Genomic DNA, 24,437 nt, shown 5'->3' with positions numbered 1-24,437 from the left:
CTCCCTATGAAAAGCTGGTCGGTTAAAATCATTGGGTTCACCATGGATAAGGAATTGAACACCATCCAAAACAAGCACTGTATGTCTGTGGTAATTTTGTGTCATAATCTTCCATACAAATATTTTTAAAACATTGTGTATTTTTTTTTTTTTTTCCTGAAAGAGCATATATTCAGGGCACTGAAATTTTAATGGCCATCAATTGCTAGGGATAATTTTTATGAATCTTTGATGATTGTATTTTTGGGCCAAGGCTCTTGAGAATTCATCCATCCAACACAGAACAAGGCTAGTAATACAACAGACATGGATGCAAATCTGAGAGAGAAACCACATATGAGAAGGACAGTACAACAAAAATTGTTACTGTAAGAAATATTGGTGTTGTTTCATTTTTTTGTTCCCGAATGCCATTATTAATTTATACAACTTAACTGTTGTGAATATGCATTTTTGTCATGTGCATCATTGCAACTCTTTGTCATGTTAGCAACCAGGGAGTAAATAGAATTATGTCATTTTTAACAAATCTAAAATCTCTGTAACGATTCTCGGTTTATTTAGAATCGGACTCAGTGAGTGAATCAGTTGTCAACTGAGTAATGGCTTTGGATGATTTACAAGTGAGCAAGTTGAATCTTTTTGACTGAATCATTCAAAAGAATGAGTTCATAAGAGTCATTTGAGCACAAATCAGGACATCACTACTCACACTGTGCAGAAAACACTCATGCACACCCTAGTAGGATCCAGTGCTATTTTAGTATTACTTACTATAATAGTATTATTCATATTTTAAATTGTTTTATTTTTATATTTTGTTTTCATTTTAATTGTACTTTTGTCTTTATTTTCTTTTTAAATGTTTCTATTTAGCTCCAATTTATTTTATATCAGATTCAATTTTAGATTTATTCATATTTTTAAATTTTATATTTTAATGAATATTTTATATTTGATTTGATTTCAGATTTATTTCAATTACTGAACATTTTTATTGGTTTCAGTTAACAATAACACCGCAGGATCTGGTGAAACTGCACACAAAGCTTCCCTGCTTAGATATCTGAATAATGGTCACACATTTTTAGTCGCATTAGTGTAAATAATACTTTTTAATGCAGAAATTTTAGGAAGAGGTGCCGATCAATGCAATGACATAATGGGAAAGGATGCAGGATGTGCCCAAAAAAAACCCCCACACAAACACATCCACAGGTTTACATCCTCTTTTACAATCACGTTCAGCCAGATGGAGGACACAAAGCCCATTGTCCACTCTGTGACTAGACGTCCAGGAAGCGGTGATGCCGTCTCTAGTCTACTTTTCCCTGCCACATCCTGTCCTCTCATGCCATCAAATAGGAGGCTGGTGCTCAGCAGCACTACCAAAAGCGTAGCTTGTGTCAGTAATGTTTGCCTCCGTACACCTCACCCGATGATGTAGGGTCTGTCCCGTCGGGTGAAGTGCCATTTGAGGGATAATTGAGCCCTCAAACAAGGCAGGTGTTCTATGACCTATATATCCTGACCTCTCTCTTCCTGTTAGGAGAGCACAGCTGGATGAGATGTGACAATCCTAGCCGAGCTTTAATCTCCCACTTCTTCCTTTAGAGGCATAACTGTTGGTTCTCTTCAGTAATCTTAGTGTAATGCCTGGGTAAAATCCTGGGCATTACAGAACTGAATAATATAATAGAGAGACAAAAAGAGAGAGAGAGAGAGAGAGCTTTACTGACTTAGCCAAATTTCCATATCTACATAAAGCATCTGTGTGCTGTAATACTCAACAGAATTTGTGGCAATTTTTGTAAAGGGGCTGATTTACAGTGAGGCACAAAGGAAGTGAATAGGGCACCAAGTAAACACCAAAATAGTCATTGTTTCAATAGGATAACCACAAGATATGCACATAATTTTAACTATTCTTTTCTGTTTGAAGTTATGTTCATATTCAGCGTTGCCACCATGACCATGTAACTCCTTAAACCCTAGAAAGACTGCAAAATGATGATTTGAAACCGCTTTACAGCACAAGTTTTAACAGAAAAAAATTAAGATACATTAGGTTTAGGGTCGGAAAGAGAAGTCTCTTATGCTCACCAACACTGCATTTATTTGATTAAAAATACAGTAAAAACAGTTAAATATTATTACAATTTAAAACAGCTCTTTTCTATTTTAATATAGTTTAAAATGTATGCAATTTATTCCTGTGATGGTAATGCTGAATTATTCCAGTCTTTAGTGTCACATGATCCTTCAGAAATCATTATCAATAATGCTGATGAACAAAGTTCAAAAGATCAGTATTTGTTTCAAATTGATTTTGTAACATTATAAATGTCTTTACTGTCACTTTTGATCAATTTAATGCATTCTTGCTGAATAAAAGTACTTCACTTCAAGAAAAAAATACCTTACTGACCCCAAACTTTTGAATGCTAGTGTAAGTACTTTTATAAAATTATAAGCTTCACATTACTGCTCTTAAATCAGTCCCATTCACTTTAAGTGTCTCACCTTAAACTCGATATTTGCCCTTTTTTTGCCCAAATTATTGAGGTAATCAGCATTACGCTGTCTGAGCTTAACTTGTATTTAAAACTGCATGAATGGACCACCTTGGAACTGAACTCAGAAAAGTGCACGACGGTGAGGTCGCCCTATTCGAGGAGGCCATTTTCTAATCCTGTCTTCAACACCTAACTCAGCATGACGGCTTATGGAGAAACATTACACCACAGAGAAATGAGTTATACAGCCAGAATCATGGGGCTGTTTGGACAGCCTCCACAGTGCGACGTTTAAAAACCCACCACACCCTGCATCGTGATCCGCGACCAGTGTGCAGAAGAGCCCGAACACATTCTGCTCCGACGCAGCCTGTCAGAGAGCATTCAACGCATTCGGTTCACTCAGCAATGCATGAAGTGGATAATATTCCTTGTTATTTTTAAACTGCAGCATTGATTCATTTCGCTAGGGGGGAGGAGGCTGGGAGGTTGTTCACTGGCTGAGAAAGAGATGCCCACAGAGCCATTCATTTCACATCCCGGGTCTACTTCACTGGGATTGGATTGGATGTGTCCCATAGCTCCCTATAAGCTGATCGTATCCAACTGGAATAGATTCTGAAGTTCAGAGTGATTTCACATCATAGACAGTCACACTCGGGCTCTGCCCCCGCAGCTTTAAAACGATCTGCATGTTTGTAGCCCTGAACAATTCATGATGTGCAAGAGGTCAGAAATCCTCCTCACATGGAGAACTGTACAGCAATATTCCCAGTGTGACTTCGCTGAGGAGTGTATTTCGTACACTACACCCTTCGAGCCTGTACGAACACTTGTGTGGACTGACGAGGGCAAACCATTGAGAAATAACAGAGGAGACCACGTGTTTTAAATTCACATTTTGTCTCATGGGCATTTTGGCATCTGTTTTTGTTTAATGCCGATGGGAGGAATACAAGCTCTCTTGTGAAATCTAGTGGGCTATCTACCGCCTACATAGACAGCTGCCTTCTAAGGGAGCATCCTAACCTCATAGTGAGTGATGTGGAGCACTTTAATTAGGCAATAACTCGGTTTTGAAAACAGTTATTATTATAATTAACAATTATATTAATCATTAACATTTCTCTCGCTTCGTCTGCGATTTTTGATTTAGTTTTTCACTGAGCCTGTTGCAGTGCATGGGTTGGCTTTTTTTTATAAAAGGAAACAAATGATGCTCAAATCAAGGTATTAAAGTAGGATAATTAAGTTAGTAATCAAGCAAATTAATTCATTTATCACAAAAACATGCCACAACTGCCACATCAGGGGAACTGAAATAATAATAATAATAATAATAATATCCAGCTAAAATTGCACATTTTAGACATTTTATTTTAAATTTCATCCAGAAAATTATTTATTTAATTTTTAATTTAATTTAATTCATAATAGTCAATTTGACATATTTCAGCTTTAAAAAGGTGCATTTAGCTCACAATTTTTCCTCAATATACAGCTCATAAACACAGTTATGGATCAGTTATTTATTATCTCAAATAAATAAATAAATACAAAATAAAATAAAAAATGTATAAGTCACTAGCAAAGAAACATCAGCCACTTATATTAATGATATTAATCCAAAAATATTAATGCCCATACTGGATGTATTCAATATACTCTAATGTGCATAAAAAAAATCCCATGGGAAAATCCCATGTAAAAGTGTATTTCTGTTGAGTTTAAGGCTTCTTGTGAAGCCAGTCGCCTCAGTACTTGGCATGGCTGTGTTAAACCCCCCTCTAAATAATCTCCGCGTAGGACATCCCACCTGCTACAGGGAAAGTAGCTTATAGCTGACCTCTCAGAACTCATGAAAACGACGGCATCAACAAAAGTGTAGAGGTTTAAGCTTTCAGTCAGTAATGGTGGTGGTTTTACAGCTGCGGACGGCTCTTACTCTCTTGACGCTGCCCAAATGGATGATCTATTCTAAACGGTCTACAGTTTTATCTCCTTTAAAGATATTTACACATTTAGGTCTGCCATAGGTTTATTTGCATGAGTGTTACAAGTCAGATAGGTTCAACAAAGACTCCTTTGCATAAGCACAGAAGATTACGAAGAGAAAATGCTCGTTTTTAGAGGTCTAAAGTCGAATATTCATTCGCTTACAGTCTAAAAAGTCCCAAGTGGCTGGAGAAATGAAAAATAATGACCTTTTGTTCTGCCCTCACACTCATCCGTTTCATCCAATCTCAATTGAAGATGTCTAATAAAGAAAGCCGAGAGGAAGGTACCTCAGGGAGATAGACGCAGTCATTATATTGGCTGGATATTTATTTTGTTCATTTACATGTAACCCTCATGTTGGATATATCTGTACTCTCTGATTCTTATTCAGTTGAGGAAAATTATTCTGTTATGTAACATATTCCCAAAGTCCCATTACTCTAAATGTTGTGAACTGCTAGATGAGTAGATTTCTATCGTGGAAGAAATGAGTTTCTTTCTTGTTCCACCAAGACTAAAAATAGTAGCATTCAGCAAAGATAAGGCAATCTCCAAAACGAAAATACCTCTGATATTCCTTCAGCTGCTGAGCAAATGTCACTAGGCGTCACTTCAAAGTGCAAGTGTAGAACAAGCAGGCATTCCTCCTGAAGTGCACCTCTAACTAAAACACAACACTGACTTGCTATGGTCGACAGTAGGAGGAATGTTCATTGTCTTTGTGAAATCTACAGCTATAGGACGCATTCCTGTGTTCAAAAACGAGCAGACAAGCAAAGGGATGAAACAGAATGCAGGGAATTGAGACACATTTTTAAAAGTTTGACTTTTTATAACTTGACACAGCGCCTCAAAAACGCACCACCTTGAGACGCTCAGAAAACGGCCAGTGTTATACGGCACGCAACAGTTAAAGACGTCTGTATACATATATCCTATATGTGACATATCCCCAAAATAAGCACAAAAAAAGATAGATATTATATATATATATATATATATACTTATATGTTATACTTTATTATACTATATTAGACATATATAATAATAATTAAATTACACAAATACATCAAAATTATCCAAATTAAAGAATTGAAAGGTTTTTAGATTTTAGAAATTAAAGATGTAGAGTATCCTGTAGCATTTTATTTATTTAGATTAAGTAAATCCAGGTAAACTAGACTAGGTTGCACAGGATCACATGCAACAGGGTTCATTTGCATTATTCCAAATTCGGTGTTCTGTGCCAGTTCACATTTAGCCAGAGGCTCTGCTCTTTGCATTTGTAATTTTTTGCCTTCGCATGTGGATGCTATAGGCTCTCTTAGAGGTATTTGAGGGCTAGACCGCAGCCGAGCTCTGCTCTGATCTAGCCAGGTCAAAGACTAAGCTTGAGTTGAGCCAGTGAGAGAGGGGCAGCGGTGTCACAGAATGCCTGAGTACATGTCACTTTGCGTCAGCATTAGTTACTGCAGGAGGCCCCTTTTCCTTTTGTCCTCCAGCCGACTGGAGTTCACGGGACCGGTGGGCTCAGCGAGTGTGCGTATCTCCCATTCCACATCTCTGTCCTGTATCCCTTTACGCCTCCTCTGCATAGAGACAGGTTTCAAATGAGGTGAGATTTTCACAGTCAGCTGTGATTTAGTGTTGGGCTGATTATGGCTTTATTTGATTGCATTTGGAAATACTATATTTTGGCACCAAAAAGCAGTACAGGGAAATACATTTTACAGATATATCATATTAGGAGTACTTTTCACCCCACATTCCAGTCACAGGAAATAACTGGGCTTGATTAGATCGCCTAGATTTCTTTTTTTTTTCCAATAAAAATAGACCACTTGTTTAGTGTCACACATCACATGGTTGAAGTCCACATGAACGCCAATTGAAGCCTTTGTTTTGTGACACAGTTTCAGGCAGTGGGAGTGAATGAATACTAAATTAATCGGGACAGGGCCTGATGGCTACTGCGGCAGAACAAAAGCATTCCACATAGCAACAGTACAAAGGCGGGTTACTTTTTAGTACCCCAATTTTAGGAAATAGGAAAAGTATTTGATAAAAGATAACAAAAATATAAATTTTAACACTCAAGTTCTGTTAACGGAATTGAATGTTTTATCTAATATAAAAGTGTTGTACATGCAAAAATATTTATAAAATAAAATATTTTAAATGAAAATAATGTTTTAAAGAATTTAAATATATAAAATATTTTAAAATAAAATAAATAAATATTTTATTTATTAATAAATATTAATAATGATTAAAAAAACAAACATATTAAAATAAAAAAAAGCTATGGCCTTTTCCCTGCCTAGGGTTCACGATGCTGGGATAGGCTCCAGTATATCCCTGCAACCCCACATAGGACAAGTGGTTTGGAGAATGGATGAATGAAAATGGAAAAATAGATGAAATAGAAAAAAACAAATGTGCTCTCTGAGACCCCAAACATAAGAAATGTAACATATTTTTTAATTACATTTTTAAAATATATATATTGCCTCTGCTTATTTATTTATTTTATTTTGTATATAAAAATATTACATATGAAAAGCCTCGGGAAAATCGACATGATATTTAGAACATGAGGGTTAGAACCGCATAGAACACGAGTGTTAAAATCAACGCTATCTCACGACCAATTCGTACAAATGTGACTGATTCGTGAGATCGGGTTGGTTAAAATATAGGCTCAACTGACCAACATCACTTAACCTCTCCCAATGCAGGTTAGTGATTCTTCAGAGGGCAGTTGTACGTAGCAAGACCATGAGTTATTTTCCACAGGGGTGAGAACAGGTTACTGTTGGAGAAGCCTTTGCTATTTATAGCAGCTGTCAACAGCAGGCAGAGACTGTGCAACATACTAATTGGTTGCATTTGCAGGTAAGTCAGAGCTGTGCATCTCCTCCTGTCCCATTTGTGGGCAGCTGGGAGCACTGACCACCCCCCGATAAGATCTACTGGAGGCTTATTTTTCAAGCTTGTGGCTGTGAGATGCCATTTCAACAACTGCTTTCCACTGAAACTGATAATCAGAGATCTGCAATGCATTTGCATACATGCACATAATATTTAGGCTATGCTTATCTCCTCCGTCAGCGATAAAAGGCCCTAATTTAGCTCACCAAATTGTTTTCGGCTGATCGGAGGATCACGTATTCGCCGTGAGGCGGCTCCAACCCAAAATCTGTAAATCGTGTCGCACTCAGTTCCAGAATTAGCCGCTCACTGCTTTCAGCACAGATGGCGTCATCGCCGCTCGCTGCAAATGCCTCGCATACTAGCACAAGCACACTGACCTCTTCCATAATCCTAATTAATTTCTGCCAGAGCCTTCTTCAAGAGCAGTGGCAGCACAAGCGCACGCTTTGAAACGTAAAGAGAAACCTTCTCTTCTCGTGACATTAAACAATATGAGATGGTGACGTTTCTGGATTTCTGATGACGTCTTTACGATGATGGATTAGAGCATGAAATGCACACAAGCGTCACTGCAGCGGTGCTCCAGTCCTCGTGGACATTAACTCGTATATTCTCTCTGCTGCTCGAGCCTTAAAAGGTCCCAGTGCTGCAAACAGCATCTATTGTTGAGCGCGTGAATTGTGTAGCAAAGCAATGAGGTACTGACAGCTGAATAATACCACCCCACTGTCGCTGGAGACTTGTTGATTTAACAGGGATATGCTCATAATCCTTTTCACTTCCTGTTGAAAAGAAATGCCCCAGGATGCAACGGGGCAGGTGAAAACAGCACCCTGGGGGTGACTCTTTTTGAGAGGGAATATTGTTGCGTTTTACAACTTCTCTGTGGAATCACACATTGGTGGAAAAAAAGTTTTTTTCTGTAGATTTAAAAAGGATTTCTTTTGGAAATGTGACATGCTTATGTCATTTTAACACACTATAATCTAAAGGTGATGATACACAGGGCAACTTTTTGAGCAATGTTGCCGTCAACGAGCAACCAGATGAGACACACGGCCCACGACCGATCTAAATTATCCAGATAGAAATTTATTGCCCATTTTCAAAGGGAAAAAGTGCCCAAGCAACAATCGTTCGGCAAGATTGCTCAAAAAGTTGCCCCGTGTATCACCACCTTAACACAAAAGTAAAAAAAAAAAGTTATATCATACTAAACATGAGATATATCTAATGTAATCTAATCTAAATTTATAAAACAAAATAAAAGCAACACAATGGAGTTGTCAGTCTATATTGGAGAGAACCAAGCTCTCACTGAACAGTGACTAAACCATCAGCAGGAAGCCTATAAACTGCATAATAGATCCGGTCACAGCATTCATTCCTCTCTTCAAGATACAATCAGTGCTAAAACAGCAAGCCAAGCAAAAACCCCTGAACTCTCATTGTCTATTGTACAGCGCTGGCCCCCCGTAGCATCTCTCATTAATTGTCTTTTGTTTGCACTCAAAAGCCATGTTGTGTTGCGCTACTCGCAGTTCTGAACAGTTGTTGCTTCTCTTTGGAGTAGGCTTAAAAATCTTTACCTCTGCCACATGCATTTGTTATAAAATAGGTTGCATTTAAAAATGAAATCAATATGTTTATTGGCTTAAGCATAACGTTAGTTTATTAGTGATTGTGGATTGATTTCCTGTCATCATATACTGTATTTACAATACAGGGAATTCTAGAAAATGACAAGTAAAATGAGAATCATTTATTAGCTATCTCAATGTATAAAATGCATTATATTATTATCTTTTTTTAAATATCTGAGTGCTTATTCATTTATGTGTTGTACATTTTTTTATTAATTTAGTTTTCTCTTTAAATCAAATTTGAATAAAATCTAAAAATAAAAAAAAATAGTTATATGGTGTTATATAAGTACAATCTGCAAAAAGGTATGTTCCTACATGGCCATTTCTCTCTTTTCATTTGCATATGTACACTACAAATACAGGCCGCATTCACTTCTGGCTCTATAGCAACGCCATAAAGCATGCCTTGGCTTTGCTGAAATACCAGTGATGTACTAGCACAGAGAATTTTCAATCTTGACCACAAACCCAATCAATCCATGAACACAGTTCTGCAAATACTCTAGCTGGTTCTGCAAGCCTTTTGTTTGGGAAATGGCCAAACTAATAAACCTTGAGGTTTTCAGCGGCACTAAAAAGCAGCAAAAACTAGGCCTATATCTGCAGAAATGAATTAACATAACTGCATACTAAACCACGTAACAGCAGACGCGAGTACTCGGGTCATCTTGTAACAGTCTTCCGGGCTTTTGTATCTCAAAAAGGCCTAATGTAAACGAGAGAGGGTCTACTCTCAGGATGATTTATACTGTGTTTAACAGACTCGCCTGTTTGAGAAAGGCTTTTGGACCTGTTTTGAGGGACTGTAATTCACTGCTACTTTGATGTCAAATTAATGTGTATCCTGCCAGATCCGTAGAGGTAACGCAGGCCAGCCAGGCACGAGGGTCACTGAGAATGTGTGACGGTCTGAGACAGCAGACAACAGGTGAGTCAGTGTTTGGACAGACACTGAAGGTGAGAGGTTAACCAGGAAAAGCTACTTTAAGGCACGGATCGACTTTCTACTACTGTTGCAACTTTCCCTGTTTGCTGATTACAAGGGATAGTTAAGTCAAAAATGTTGTTTCAAACCTGTATGGCTATATATATATTAGGGCTGGGACGATACACCTATCTCCCGATTCGATACTATCACGATACTTGTGTGCCGAAACGATATGCATTGTGATTTTTTTTTTAAGAATTGCGATTCTACAAGGATTTTAACACTAGACCATCAGGAAAAGTTAAATCATACACTTATACAGACTGTACATGATGTATAAGATGAGTCATATTTACAAAAACAAACCATCACATCTTTCTGACTTTTATTTCAGAAGCATCATATAATACTACATTCTCTTGAATAAATGATTCAATAACAAATACATTTTTTAACAGTCACTTGTCCCCACTAAGTGGCGAAACAATGTAATCGATAAATGCGTTATTTTAAGCACCAAGTTTCTATCAAAAGCTGATTTTGATCGCTATCGTATACGATAAAATCGTATACGATAAAATCATTATATTGGATAAAAGTTTACAGTTCAAATATGAACACTGATGTCTATAGACATCAGTGTTCATATTTGAACTGTAAACTTTTATCCAATATAATTTTAACTATTGCATCACAGAAGTAATGATACTATGAGGTTGAAAAGACTGTTTGTGGAGCTGTTTCATGACAACTCTCTCCGGGTCAGCGGCAGCGCCAACACAGCTTTGAATGATATGATTTTGTCAAAGTTTAATAGACAGACGAATTGAAAGATCGCGTGGGTGTTTGAATCGAGATCACAGTCTTTTTACAGATGAATCGTGCAGCTCTATTGTCTTATCTCTCTCTCAGCATATGAGTAGCGCGAGGGCTTTTCAGTGCTTTCAGTCTCATGTCTTTTCTACGCGTCCACTTGGGATATTACTTCACTCAACACTCATAGATAACGACACATTTCATCCTCTATTGGAGCGAAAGTGGCCAACTTCTGTCAACCTCATCTACAAGCAGGGACAAAAATAAAGCAATTGAATTTAAATTAATATCGATGCTGGAATAAAAAAATCTATTTTAGAATAAAAAAACATGATTTTTTTTCTCCCAGCCCTGAAAGATTTCTTCTTATTATCAATGTTGAAAACAGTGCTATAACAATAATATTTTGTGGACATTGTGATATATTTTCAAAAAGAACAGCATTTATTTTAAATAGAAACATTTTGTAACATTATAAATGTCTTTACTGTAACTTGATTTATATAATGCATCCTAGCTGAATAAAAGTATATATATATAAATATATATATATATATACTTTTATAATTAATTTTAATATTACTCATTCCAATGATCCCTATGAATGGTAGTGTATAATTAGAAAATATATATATAAAAAAAACTAAACAATAAAAAGGACAAGATGTCAAGAATTTTAAGTGAATAAACTTAAATTTCTCACATAAAACACAAAGGATTCAGAAGACAAGACTTATATGTAACGTGTCATATGAACTAATTTTACGACATGTTTGTTTTTGTGGCCTTTTGATGCGTTAAATCTCAAATCTCCATTCATTGAACTGCATGAAAAAATTAGCAGAAGATTCTTCAAAATATCTTCATTTGTTTCACATATATATTAAACACAAAATATAAACAAACATAAAATATTCATATAAATTCCATTATAAAACAGTGAGAATTTCCCAGCCTGTACTGAGAATCTTTATGTATAAACATCTTCAATTTCATTTGCTAGACTGATCATTCCTCAGAGACTAGATCAAATTAAAACAGTGAGATTCTTGCATAAATCTACAAAATATACTTATGCTTCACCTAAAAAAAGGCTGAGGAATTTAAAGAGAGCGAGTTAGGCTGAAACAACAAATGTTCACAAAGGCATGCCTCAGACTTGAATAGTTCGCATTCGCCGTCTAAGTGGCCAGAGAGGGAATGTTGCAGTAAAACAGGTGGGGTGAGAGTGGGGGGTTCACGGCTCGGGACACACACCATCTGAGCACCACGTAAGGAGTGACCTCCCCAAAGGAACCACTTCATCACCTGCTCATGAAGATCCCCTACTTGTTTGGGAAACGCTTTTCTCCTGCTCACTCGGCGAAAATGTGGAGCATTCGATGCCCATCCGCTGCCCGGTCATCTAAAACAAATGTGGACATTCCAGTGGACCGTGGGAGGATGCAAAAGGCTGACATCTTGATGCAACTACAGGAAAGCACATGATATCATGTGGCTGTAGCAGCGTAGCGAGGGTGTGTACATATATTCCTTCAGATTCTGTTGCTCTTTTCCCCATTTGCAGATTTGCCAGAAGCGTTAACACTTGCAAAAACAAACGCAGCATTTTTCAAATCATAAAATGTTCTTGGTTTGCCACAGAGGCAACATTAAAACTTGGACAGAGCTCTCACAATCCTTCATGATTTACCAACAGTGACATTTCAACTGCGTTGGCGCTTCTTCAAGGCCCAGGAGGCTGCACTGATTAAGGTTGGAGATTAAAGACACATCTGATGCTAGCATGCTTGGTTTTAAAAACAAATAATAAAGGAAAGAACTGTTCTTACAAGTGGAGCTTAAGCCAGAAGTATTCAAATAAAGTGAAACCAGTTAAATATCCATCCTTTTATGAAACAACCTGAGACTTATCGGAAAGTAGGGCTGGGCATTGATACACATTTCCTGATTCAATTCCGATTAATTTGGGTTTATTTCAGTTACAATGTCCATTTAAAAGGTAATGGTAATGTGAGGTAATGGTAACGATGTTGATTCAGTGAGTTTTTTTTAATGATTCATTAAAATGTGTTTGTGAATCAAACTACACTGGTTGTTTGGCATTTTTTTGATTCACTGAACCAGTTCATAAGTATCATTAGTTTGTGTTATTGCGTGGAGCCCACGATCACAACAGAAGACGTTTCAATTACTACCATGTAGTTTTTGTCTCATCACATTTGATTTGGAGAGCAAACTGAGGTAGAATATGACTTGTTTTGCTGTGGGGCTGCAGATTCAGCAAAAAAAGTGGAGCAGGAAACACTGGCGTAGAGTAAAAGATTGATTTAAAGACTCAAATTGAGGATTCAACTGTTCAAGATCTCACAATGATCATCATCAAACCTCCAAAACCTGGAGCAGAGAAAACTACACAAACACAAACTCCACCTTCACTGTTAGGATTTATCCACGCTGCTTACATTTTGCATTGGTTGATCCAGATGTGCATTCCTGCCCATTTTTAATGTCCTGACTGACTGCACTATGCTTATCTGCTTTAAGCCTTTGCTGCCCAGAGAGAATACAATGTAAACTCACTAATGAGGGTAGTTTTACGAGGGGAATAGTATTTCCTCAACTGCTGAAAATATCTCCCACTTTGTCAACTCTATTGCCGTCATTTCGGAATCTCCAATTTGGATAGCAGTAGATGTAATTAACCCCACCCATGATAAGTGTAACATATGCGATGTTTACTTATGATAGACAACTGCACTATATTTTCCTGAAATGTGGCCAGCTCAAACATCCAGCATTCAGAGGATACTGATATGAGAGCTTTAATGCTTTACCCTACATTTTCTACCTCAGATTTGGAGATTCCATCACACTGATGGTCTTCAAGCTAGTCCAAATATTCTCCCCCAACCATAGGATGTTGCCCACAGACATATGAGGAGTGATCTTGAGTGGTGCTGATAAGAAATAAAGCTGCATGGTTGCCCATTTCTGCATGAATGACTGTAGCAGAGACTTTATTTCACTGTATGTCTGCGGCAGTTTCATCCGCTCAAACTGGAAATTCCAAGAATGTGCACAGAACCATAAGATCAGTGCAGTGGAGAATGGAAAGAAAAAGAGCCTTCCCTCAACTTTGGGGAAAACTTTTACTTTTGAGGAGTGCAATGGCTATGCCCCGTACTTTCAAGGGACCATGCTAAAAGGCATTATTTGCGTGTCTTCTTGGGCCTTATTTTTGCCATAAATTATTTGTCTCTTTTCTTTCTCTTCTGTTTTATGTTTTTAATATTTCAAGAACCTACACATCAGTGTTGTCTTTGTTCTTCAATACACAGAACAACAAAGGGAAGCTGTGTTGGAGAATTTTCCCTTGATTCATGTCTAAGTATGATGCAATGAAATGACAAGCATGAAAAAATAGGTCTGAAAAGGATGAGATAATGGAAAAATACCCAGTATGCAAGGTGTCAAAATACTATATGAAAGAGGTTTGACCAATAGAGAAGACATTTCTAACTGTGCCAAGGTCAGGCGTGACAGAGGGGAAGAGATAGATTTGAGGGTATCCATTGGAGACTTGATGATATGAAAAATATATAAAAAATGAGTGCTGGATGTTGTAACTTCAGAATGACCAGCTGGCTTCTCCTTTATTGTTTGTACAATAAAGTTAATTCTTCTGACCTGGAACCTCGACTCTGAGAAAATTCCTGAACCAAAAAGAACTTTGAATTTGCCACAACAGCTGTAATTTAAGGTAAAGCACAACATGGCCTCAGACAATAGTGGCTTCCAGCCTCTTTGAGAGCAGTGCTGTCAATTTTAACACAATAAACCTGACTAATCCACAGTTAGCATACTGCATCATAGACAAATATGTAACAAATATTTTTACTACATTATTTAAACTTGTTAAAATCTTAAAGAACTCCTTTATAAAAAATAATAATACTTTCCGAAACATTGTGGTAAACAAGAGCAGAAAATGCAAAGCAAATGAAAGAAGAAAAAAGGAGAAAATAAGTGTCCCTTGAGTTCAAAGGCAAATGGTTGAAACTAACATCAGTATAATTGCAAATTAGAAATATTCTGTCCTCTAAAGAGACAATTTATGCAAAAAACAATCCAATTCAATACTTTTAGAAGACAGAAATGATCAAAGGGCATTAGGAAAAAATTGCTACAGCCAATCATTACTTGTTATGAGAACATCCCCCAGGCCAGGAACACTCTCAGAGCTTTGGCAATGAACAGAACAAGTACAACAGATAGAGACTGTTAATGTAGAGCAATAATGCTAGCAAATACACATCACACTTTTCAGTGTATATCGAATACTAAATGGATGTAAACAAAATTATAATCCAGAGCCAAAAGGACCTTGCCTGACCACTGCTATTTTGATACTGGAACATATGAAACTATATTCAATATTTTGATAGCCTATAAAGGTAGAGAATATGGAAAACATCCAATTTCCTTACCATCTGTAATCTTATACTCAAATTAAATTTTTACATTAGAGCTGCACGATTAGCCTAATCGCTAAAAGATCTCGATCCAAACACCCACCTGATTTCATTCCTAATGACAATTTGACTATGTCATTTAAACCTTTGAAGCACGATCACAGTGAACTTTCAGGATAACATCAGGATAAGTACTAGGATAAGAGTTTATATTTCAGATATAAACACTGATGTCTATGGAAGAAATCAAAATAAAGCAAATCACCTTTTGAAAGTGACTTGACGCATCAAATAAAGATTGTATCATTACATTGTTAAAATAGTAGGTGGCGACAAATGAATGTTAAAAATGTATTGTCATTGAATCATTCATTCAAGAGATTCATTCAAAAACGCAGTTTACGCAGAATGTAAACTTTACATTCCCTCTGCATTTGTCTTTGCACTCTGCTTTGCTGTGATGTTCCAGAAAACATCAATAACAGCAGCATCTTTTCCACTTGGGTTGGTAACAGTAAGATCTTTTAATTACATCCAGCGTTCTAGCATTGTTTTCGTATCTCTGCACGTTATTAGGACGTCTTAAGTCTCAGCAAATCTTCTTAAAGGCTACTGACTGATTAGTTTCCTTCAGGAAGCGTCTCATGCGGCCTATCTTAGCGACTCCTTTTAAGGTCATCTTGGTAAACGCTGATATGCAGCGTTTACCAAGGCAAATCTCTTGATAAGGCAAATCTCTGAGATAATGTGTTCGCCTTGGGACCCCCCTAACAAACTGTGTGTATAACCGTCACATATCTCAGCTTTTTGCCATGATACTTGGGCTATAGAACCGTTGACGAAAATGAATTGCAAAGTAGGTTTCCATTAAATACCATTTCCCCCTCCATACAATAAAAGTCAATGGGGTCTAAAATAACAGTCAACTGAACCACATTGACATTCACTGTGTGGAAAAGACAAACTTTTCTGCGTTTTACAGAAGAAAGAAAATCATACAGGTTAGGAATGAATGTGAGTGAATGATGACAATATTTGAGTGATCTAACCCTTTAATTTACTCATTAATTGGAAACCACTAGGCTATACTAAAATTCTCAAGCCATTCGCGTTGGCCTACAAATTAACGCCATGACTGAACTGCATTATTGTCAGCAAAATGTTTACTGCTTAACAGCCTTATCTATAAAACAACCAGTCAAAACAAACCTATTTGCCTATTAAATATACTGTAGGCTTAAATACAACCCACCTCAGGGCCACCGGGCAGAACGATCTTGACCACTGTCTGGCTTAATGACAAATATCCCAAGCACTTGTTCAGGGCACGCTCACAAACCCACAGCAGCTGTACTCAGCGCGTACTATCACAAAGTTCACTTAAAGGGTCGGTTCACCCAAAGATGAAAATTATCCCATCATTTACTCACCCTCAAGCCATCCTAGGTGTTTATGACTTTCTTCTTTATATTAAAAAATATCATTGCTCTTCCCAGTTTTATAATGGGAGTGAATTGTACCCTAGATTTTGAACCCCAAAAAAGCACATCCATCCATCATAAAAGTAATCCATACGGCTCCAGGGGGTTAATAAAGGCCTTCTGAAGTGAAGCGATGCGTTTTTGTAAGAAAACTATACAAAATGTTAACTTTATATAAACTATAATCACTGGCTTCCAGCTTCGAGAGTCGAGTTCTGGTCGAAGAGTGACCTCTGACCCGACGCATGATGTAGGATGTAGGCGTAGCGTAAGCTTAGGTGAGAATAGACACCTCTTGAGATTATAACAAATAGGGCCGGGGAACAAATTCAAGCACCTCTTCTCTTATATTGAAATCCTCTGACATTTCTCTTTAAAAATTCTCGTGACTTCTAATTCGAGACTGGTGTTTTGTTTTGGTCTATCCTCTGTGCTTCTGCATACATCAATACGTTGCTTCAGAAAGATGCGTTTTTTTGGGCCTCAACATTTTAGGGTACCATTCACTCCCATTATAAAGCTGGGAAGAGCCAGGATATATTTAAATATAATTTAGATTATGTTTGGCTGAAAGAAGAAAGTCATATACACCTAGGATGACTTGAGGGCGAGTAAATAATGGGATAATTTTCATTTTTGGGTAAACTTAGCCTTTATGTTCTGAGGCCACTGGAGGAATCAAACTTTTCAAATCACAGGCAAGCCATTAAACTCGTATTTAGGAGAATTTCAGGTAACTTGCTTTTTTCCCCTCTGATTTTGCCCAGCTGCCCTGTGTAATGTCTATTGGGGAGCTATGGTAATCTGACTCAAATAAAGACTTTTAAGTTCTATATTATTAATCTAAAAATAAAGAAGCTCAGATTTAATAGTTTTTTCTGAATCAGATGTGAAATAGATCTAATACATAGCCTATATGGTTATAATAAGAGGGTCAAGCTCAGCTTTAAAGGTTGCCTGGTTTTCAAATTCTTCCCTGCTAACTTAGCAAGTAAGTGAGAGAAGCGTTATGAGGTGGCCTTAACGCCAGCCCGCCAGATGGTCTGGCCACAATCTGTCAGTACAATCTGACCAGTCGGCTAAACACACACAACAAATCTGGTGCTAATGGTGGATTTTAACCCAGAGGAGTCACACTCCAAATAAGATTCTCATTAAGGTTGCTCCATTTCTGTTCCCTTAACTTATCAACTGCTAATCATTCTTTGATAGGCAACAGCACAAGCTCAGAGGCAGTGGGGCACTATTTTAAGCGAGGTATTTTGCAGCTATTGCTCTTTAAAATATATAGGCTTATAGGCGCTACAAATGGAAATAGTTAAAAAATGATATGAAATAGGCGAGGGTAATTCATTTTCTCTTTTCTGGTGAACAGCCGTGCGAACCCAATGAAAAAGTGAGCCGTCGAGCAGGTGATAAATTGTCTCTATGATTGACTGTCTGGGGGTCTGACTTGAGTCGTAAAAATGACAAAGTGTAATTCGATGGAGAGATAATAAATCCAAATGGATGAGCTGTTTGTTGATGGAGCTTTGCATCTTGTATCTGGATTTCTTGTAGAGCCACACATCATCTCCCTCGTTCACAACACTAACCTCAAAAAATGAGCTTCGGTTTGTGTGAAAAATCTTTTCAGTATTTGGAAATGTCAAAGTCTGTCACGCTCATCATCTTATTCCTTCAAAACCTCTGCTGGAACAGTCAAGAAGTACATTTGCGGGTCTTTTTTTATCACCACGCCGGAGTCATCTGCTCTTCATAGCAGTCGCTTTAGAACTTGATATCTGCTGCGAGGGATTCAAATCATCATCACCAAGGTGAATCATGGGAGTTCTATCTGTCAACATCTGTACTTGTGATAGGTGTGCAAATGGCAGATGTTTGAACTCAATGAAGATGACATTTCTCTCCATTACACGAGATGAAGGTGTCATATCCCATTTGTTTTCTGTCCTTACAAGTCATTAGAGGACTTTTAAAACTGTAAGATGCAGGGCAATGAAATGAAAAAGAGACATGCGTAGAGACTTCTTTTAACTTGAGCGCTGCATTTTTTGAATATTGTGTCATGGGACAGGCATATCAAAAGACGTTAGCACAACGGTCAAATACGTCTAGTGCATGTTTATATGGAAAAACATGGAAAAATCAGAACAGAGGAATGCAAAAATGCATTCTGTGTGAACAGCACCTTATAGTCTGTATATGTATCTAATATGTAAAATCGACAGAAAATGTTATGATTAGAATTTTAATTAATACCATGTTAGTTCTGTTCAAACTATTTCTCTTGTATGCATTTCTGAGCTTATAATGAGAGCACACTGGCATGGCTGGTTTCCATAGAGAGAGCAGCATTTGATTCCACGGCTGTCAGATGATCTGTTGCATTTCTATTTTTAGCAATAATAATTACCTTTGTGATTACATTAAAAATCAAGGTTCAATTTTAATTTCGGTCAAAACAATTATATTTGAAAATGAAAACTGAACTGGAAAGAAAAACTCGTTATATCAATCTCTGATATCGGCTAATAAGTAATTATTGGATGAAGCTGAGAGTTTTCAACTGATTTATTCCAGAGCTATTCACCTACTCTAACAAGCAGCTGGCAAAGACACAGTTGAGGAAGACATTTGCACAGGCATAATCCTCCTTTCTTTTGAAAGCAGGTGACAATATAGAGATCAATGACAGGAAATCATCTGAACAGTCTTCATTGTTCAAAAATGATCCCCCAAACTTGGAACAAATATGGAAGAACTGTGTCTTCTTGAGTAAGGAAGTGGTTAAAAAAACACTAATTATGTATTATGATAATTGGGCTACATGAAAATTTTTTTTTTTAAAAAATAGTGGATAATTCACTCAAAATTACTTTCTTCCTTCTATGGAAAAAAAAATTGGGATTTGTTTCAGTGTGTGTGTTTTTTTTTGTCCACGCAATGAAAGTCAAAGGGTTCAGTTCTGTTTTGAACCCCATTTGAACCCCCAAAACAGCTGAAACTTTCTTCAAAATATCTTCTTTTGCTCCATAGAAGAAAGAAAGTCATACAGGTTTGGAATGACATGAAATAAAAATAAAAAGTGGGGTCTGTCCTAATCCTACTCCTTTGCATAGGCTCCAGGATATCCAGCCTTGCAGTCAGGAACTATTTTGATCAATGCCCATCTTACACATGCATGGAAGTCTTATTGACATTTAGGGAATGCGCATGCTTGCCATTCCTGATCTGGGAATCTGTTAGTTCTAGGCTTTCCCTTCCACATCTGTCACTGCTTACCAAAAAATACAAAGTAATAAAACCAGGATAAGCATGGAAAAAAAACACCTTTCATGTTTCTTTCAGAGATTTCATTGGGATTTCCATTTTCTTGAGAAACTCTCAGATTTCCTTCTAACACTTTTACTTAAATGGTTTTTAATGTTGAAAATGCTAAATGTTTCTTCCTCAGCTGACACTTTTATACGATCTTCACCTCTGCGTCCCCGTTATTACGCATATGAAGTGAATGAATTCTCGCTTCTGTTTGTGTGTGAGCATTCCACATTTGTTCTCAATGCCGAGTATATGTGGTGGGCTGAGTGGGACATATTTCAGCCTGGTGTCGGCGGGGGGGTCCTCCATTCACTCGCACCCACAGCCGCTCAGCTGTTTCCTCACGTTACTCCGGGATACTCCGGCTGGTCGGCCGGACATGTGCCGTTCTCCTGTTGCTCAAAGACTCAGCATGTTTCATCCCAAAGCCTGCCTGTCATGGTACCCATGTGGATTACGCTGGGACCCCCCGTATGGAATTTTTCCCATCACTATACAGTGACAATAAACAGCCTTTACGAATACTAGATACTGTTCACAACATACTTTTTTTCATGTGGTACCTTCCAACTAAAACGAACCTAAGCATGTGCGGAAGGGCAACGTGTCTTTGTCTGCAACAGCCCTAAGTAAAGCACACAGAGTACGGCTATCTTTTCTGAGCTTATTTCTCTCGGTCGCTTACTGAACACATCAAAAATGTCAGCCTGTAACTGATGGACATGCCCAGAAGCTCCAGTACGCTTTTCATGAACCCCCAGAAAGCAATTTGCTGGGAAGCAGCGGGTGGAAGAGAAAGGACACTCAGCCTTCAAGGGACAAGCTATCACTTTCACTGTTTTTCACTTTAAGCTGTATTTAATCACATCTGAAGTATTAATCTCAACAACAGACAATTTTCAGCATTTTCATAGGCAACATAATGGTGAATATTATCTCAGAATATTGTTCCATGACACCACATTTCTTCAAAGTCCAAAGCATTCGGTGTGGACTAAAATGGAAGGCTGCCACTCGTCCAAGTATTCATTTAAAATATGGGGTGTGATCTCAACCTTTGTACTATTCCTGAATCTATTTTATCCTGTCCAGTAAAGCATAACTTGGCAACAAAAGTGCTGGCAAAAGACATCAGAGTTTCCACTCCACAAATGCACTCTAAACATAAGGTATAACAAACCACGGAGAAACTGCTTTTGGAGTCGGCCGACATTTTCATTTTACATTCAGCTGTAACTTTACTTTTAATAGAAATTTTACTGCACTGATTAATAACTTCTAGGAAACTCATACATTTTTTCTTAAAAATCACACTTCACATAAGTATGCTGCAATGTATTTACACAAGTAGCCTAAACATGGAAAAAAATATTTTTACAAGTAATAAATGTAACATGGCCAGCTACCTTTTTAATTTATAGTCAGTAAACTACTGACTAATTTGCAGAATCTATTTGCAAACAGATTTCTTTTTTTTTTCTTTTTCATTTTTTACAAACAAAACAAAATTAATAAATTAATTTGAATAAATGAGGGGATAAAAAGTCATAAGTTAACAGAAATTTAAAAAGAGAGAAATGGTACATTTAGAGTACATCACAACACAGATTAACCAGCAGTATTTAGTGCTGTGGTCTCTAATTAAGCCAATCAGCGCACTTGAATAATCACAGGAGATGAGCAGTTTCAGCCTACAGTCCCTACAACTACAATTACAGTTAACCTTTAAAAGGGTCATCAAATGTTCATTTTATTAATCAAACAAAAGCAACTGAGATAAATAAAAAGGTGAAAAAACACGGTAACACTTTACAATAAGATTTCATTAGTTAACGTGAACTAATAATGAACTGCACTTCTACAGTATTTATTCATTTTTGTTCATGTTTATTTCAACATTTACTAATACATTATTAAAGTTGCATTTGTTAACATTAGTTAATGCACTGTGAGTGTGAAGTAACATGAACAAAGAATGAACAACTGTATTTTTAACAAAGATTAACAAATATAGGCTACAGTAACAAATAGGCCTATATTGCTAATTGCTAAGGATACAATAAGGATTCATTTGTTAATATTAGTTAATGTAGTAACATGTTACTACATTAATATTAACAAATTAACCCTTATTGTAAAGTGTTACCAAAAACACAATAGCCTAAATAGCAAATTTAGAGAGTTTAGTCCTATGGCTCAAAACGACTTAACAAATATAAATGATCTTTAAAGCGAAGCTACTGATTAGGCTATTTCCAGTCAACCGTAAGAAACGAAATCTTCATCTTCTGACTGAATAATTTAATTAAGCTATTGGTCTAGACTAAGTATTTAATTCAATTACAACCGACTGTTCAAACGATCCAGGACAAAAACATCCCACCTTTTTTAATTATTTCCCTGAGCTCAAAACATAAGACTTAAGTATATTGTGAATATTGAAGGCAATATGCTGTAAATGTTGATATCACTCACAGCCTGTGTTAATGCCTGGCGCGCGCTGCCTGATCCCCTCTCTCGTGAACACTTGAGGCGGAAAACCGTTATCTCGCAATAAACATGCCCAGTTTCTATAGAAATAGTTTCCAATCGTTAAAACACACTCAAACCTAACACACACGCGACCGTTTTGAGAAAGCAAAATGAAAATCAACAACAACACTAACCACTCAGTCCAAATTTGTTTGCTTATTTCGTTTCAAAAACTTTTAAAGCGTGAACAAAGAACTGAGGCGAATGATCCAGCGGAGCAAACACGCACGAAAACAGGTTTTATGTCATAATAAAGCCTGAGTTAAAAACAACAACAACAAAACAAGTCTAATATTCCCGTAAACAACCAATGTAACCTGTAGAATAAGGCGAACGGATTTCTTTTATGGTTGGTTAGACAAACAAGCAGAGCGGGATGCGAGTGAGTCTCCAGCCCGCGATGAGAAACATTTCAGCGCGAGACAACTAAAACCTGAAGCTCGTGTCAAGAAACACCGCACATCCACCGCAAAATGTTACTTTTATCTCAGTTTAGATTCAACGTCCACATCTAACATCGCATCTAAAAGAGCTAACGGGTTAGCTCAATAGTTTAGTTGGCTTAAAGAGACAAGCACTTTAGTGAAAAAGGGAAGCTCATTGAAACACATTTCAAGAACTTCGATAAATGATTCACCACAGTTTGTATCACTTTTGCTTCTTCTACAAAGAAAGTATAAATGTGCGGTGATGTGTACTCACATTGCATGGAAAGGAGAAGCAGAACGCAAGCCAGTGGTGTTAACGCCATCTTGGAGTCGATGAAATGTTCAGTTCGGCTGTACATGCGCAAAGTAAAGGGCTTTAGGAGAGGATGGAGCTCAGAGCTCTGCTCGCGCTCACCGACCGAAGTGAGAGAGAGGCACGTCGAGCTATTGTGAGGAGTTTCCATGACTACAAACAGCATCATCGTCATGAATTTGTAACATGTATTTATGGATTTGTTTTTTCATGCCACGCCAGTGAAGTTGCTTAAGTTCCAATAATACAAAAACTGCATTATATTGGAACATACAAATTATCTAAGGATGGATCATGGACGTTTTTACAAACTTTGAAATTTTATATCACAATTTTATACATTTCGTAAATATTTCGATATTTCCATTGAACAAGCAAAGACTTGGTACTTGGCTATAGGCCTATTTTAAATCATTATGTAGCCTATCAATAATCATTTGTTGTGCTTTAAAGCTACACTTTTGTTGTGCTGACTGACAGACTAAAAAGCACATGTAAAGTACTTGATTGTTTTGACTGTAGTGTGTTAATATTAGGGTATAAACTAAATATTGTAAATTTACCAAACTGCAACTTTATAATTACAAATGTGTAATTAAAATCTACTTAAATATATGACATACAAGGTTAAAAAGAAACGGTTCAAAAGAAATTACATACAGTAAAAGTGTATTTTAAATGACCACATGAGCCTATCTATTAGACAGATAGATAGATGGATGTATGGATGTATGGATAGATAGATAGATAGATAGATAGATAGATAGATAGATAGATAGATAGATAGATAGATAGATGGGTTTTCAGGATTTTGAATTTCAGGATTTCAATCTGCACAAATGCCGCAGCATTAGAGATAATAATTGATGTCATCACACTCTGTTTATGTGAATTTGTCTGATGGCAAGGTTAGAATGTGTGTGGGACCGTTTCAACACAAAGACCATTCCAGTGTCTGACAATGGGAGATAAGCGCAAATCCAGAAGGCTTAGGGCACATCATGTTTTTCCTATTCCAGACATTATCGACAACAAGGACGTTCAAAGCA

At 37.1% G+C, this 24,437-nt stretch overlaps 1 protein-coding gene across 1 annotated transcript in view; it reads right to left on the bottom strand.

Annotated features, from left to right (window-relative positions):
• Positions 1-23,559, bottom strand: part of jam3b (junctional adhesion molecule 3b) — a 30,780-nt gene extending 7,221 nt beyond the window's left edge. Inside the window, exon 1 of the mRNA XM_079846973.1 lies at positions 23,350-23,559. Coding sequence (XP_079703099.1) covers positions 23,350-23,557 — 208 coding nt within the window. The 5' untranslated portion in view covers positions 23,558-23,559. The remainder of the gene's footprint in view (positions 1-23,349) is intronic.
• Between the last annotated feature and the right edge of the window lie 878 nt (positions 23,560-24,437).

This window comes from Squalius cephalus, assembly GCF_949319135.1.
Source record: "Squalius cephalus genome assembly, chromosome: 17".
NCBI classification, from domain to species: domain Eukaryota; kingdom Metazoa; phylum Chordata; class Actinopteri; order Cypriniformes; family Leuciscidae; genus Squalius; species Squalius cephalus.
Note: the sequence above shows the minus strand (reverse complement) of the source record. Positions and strands in the feature narration are given on the sequence as shown.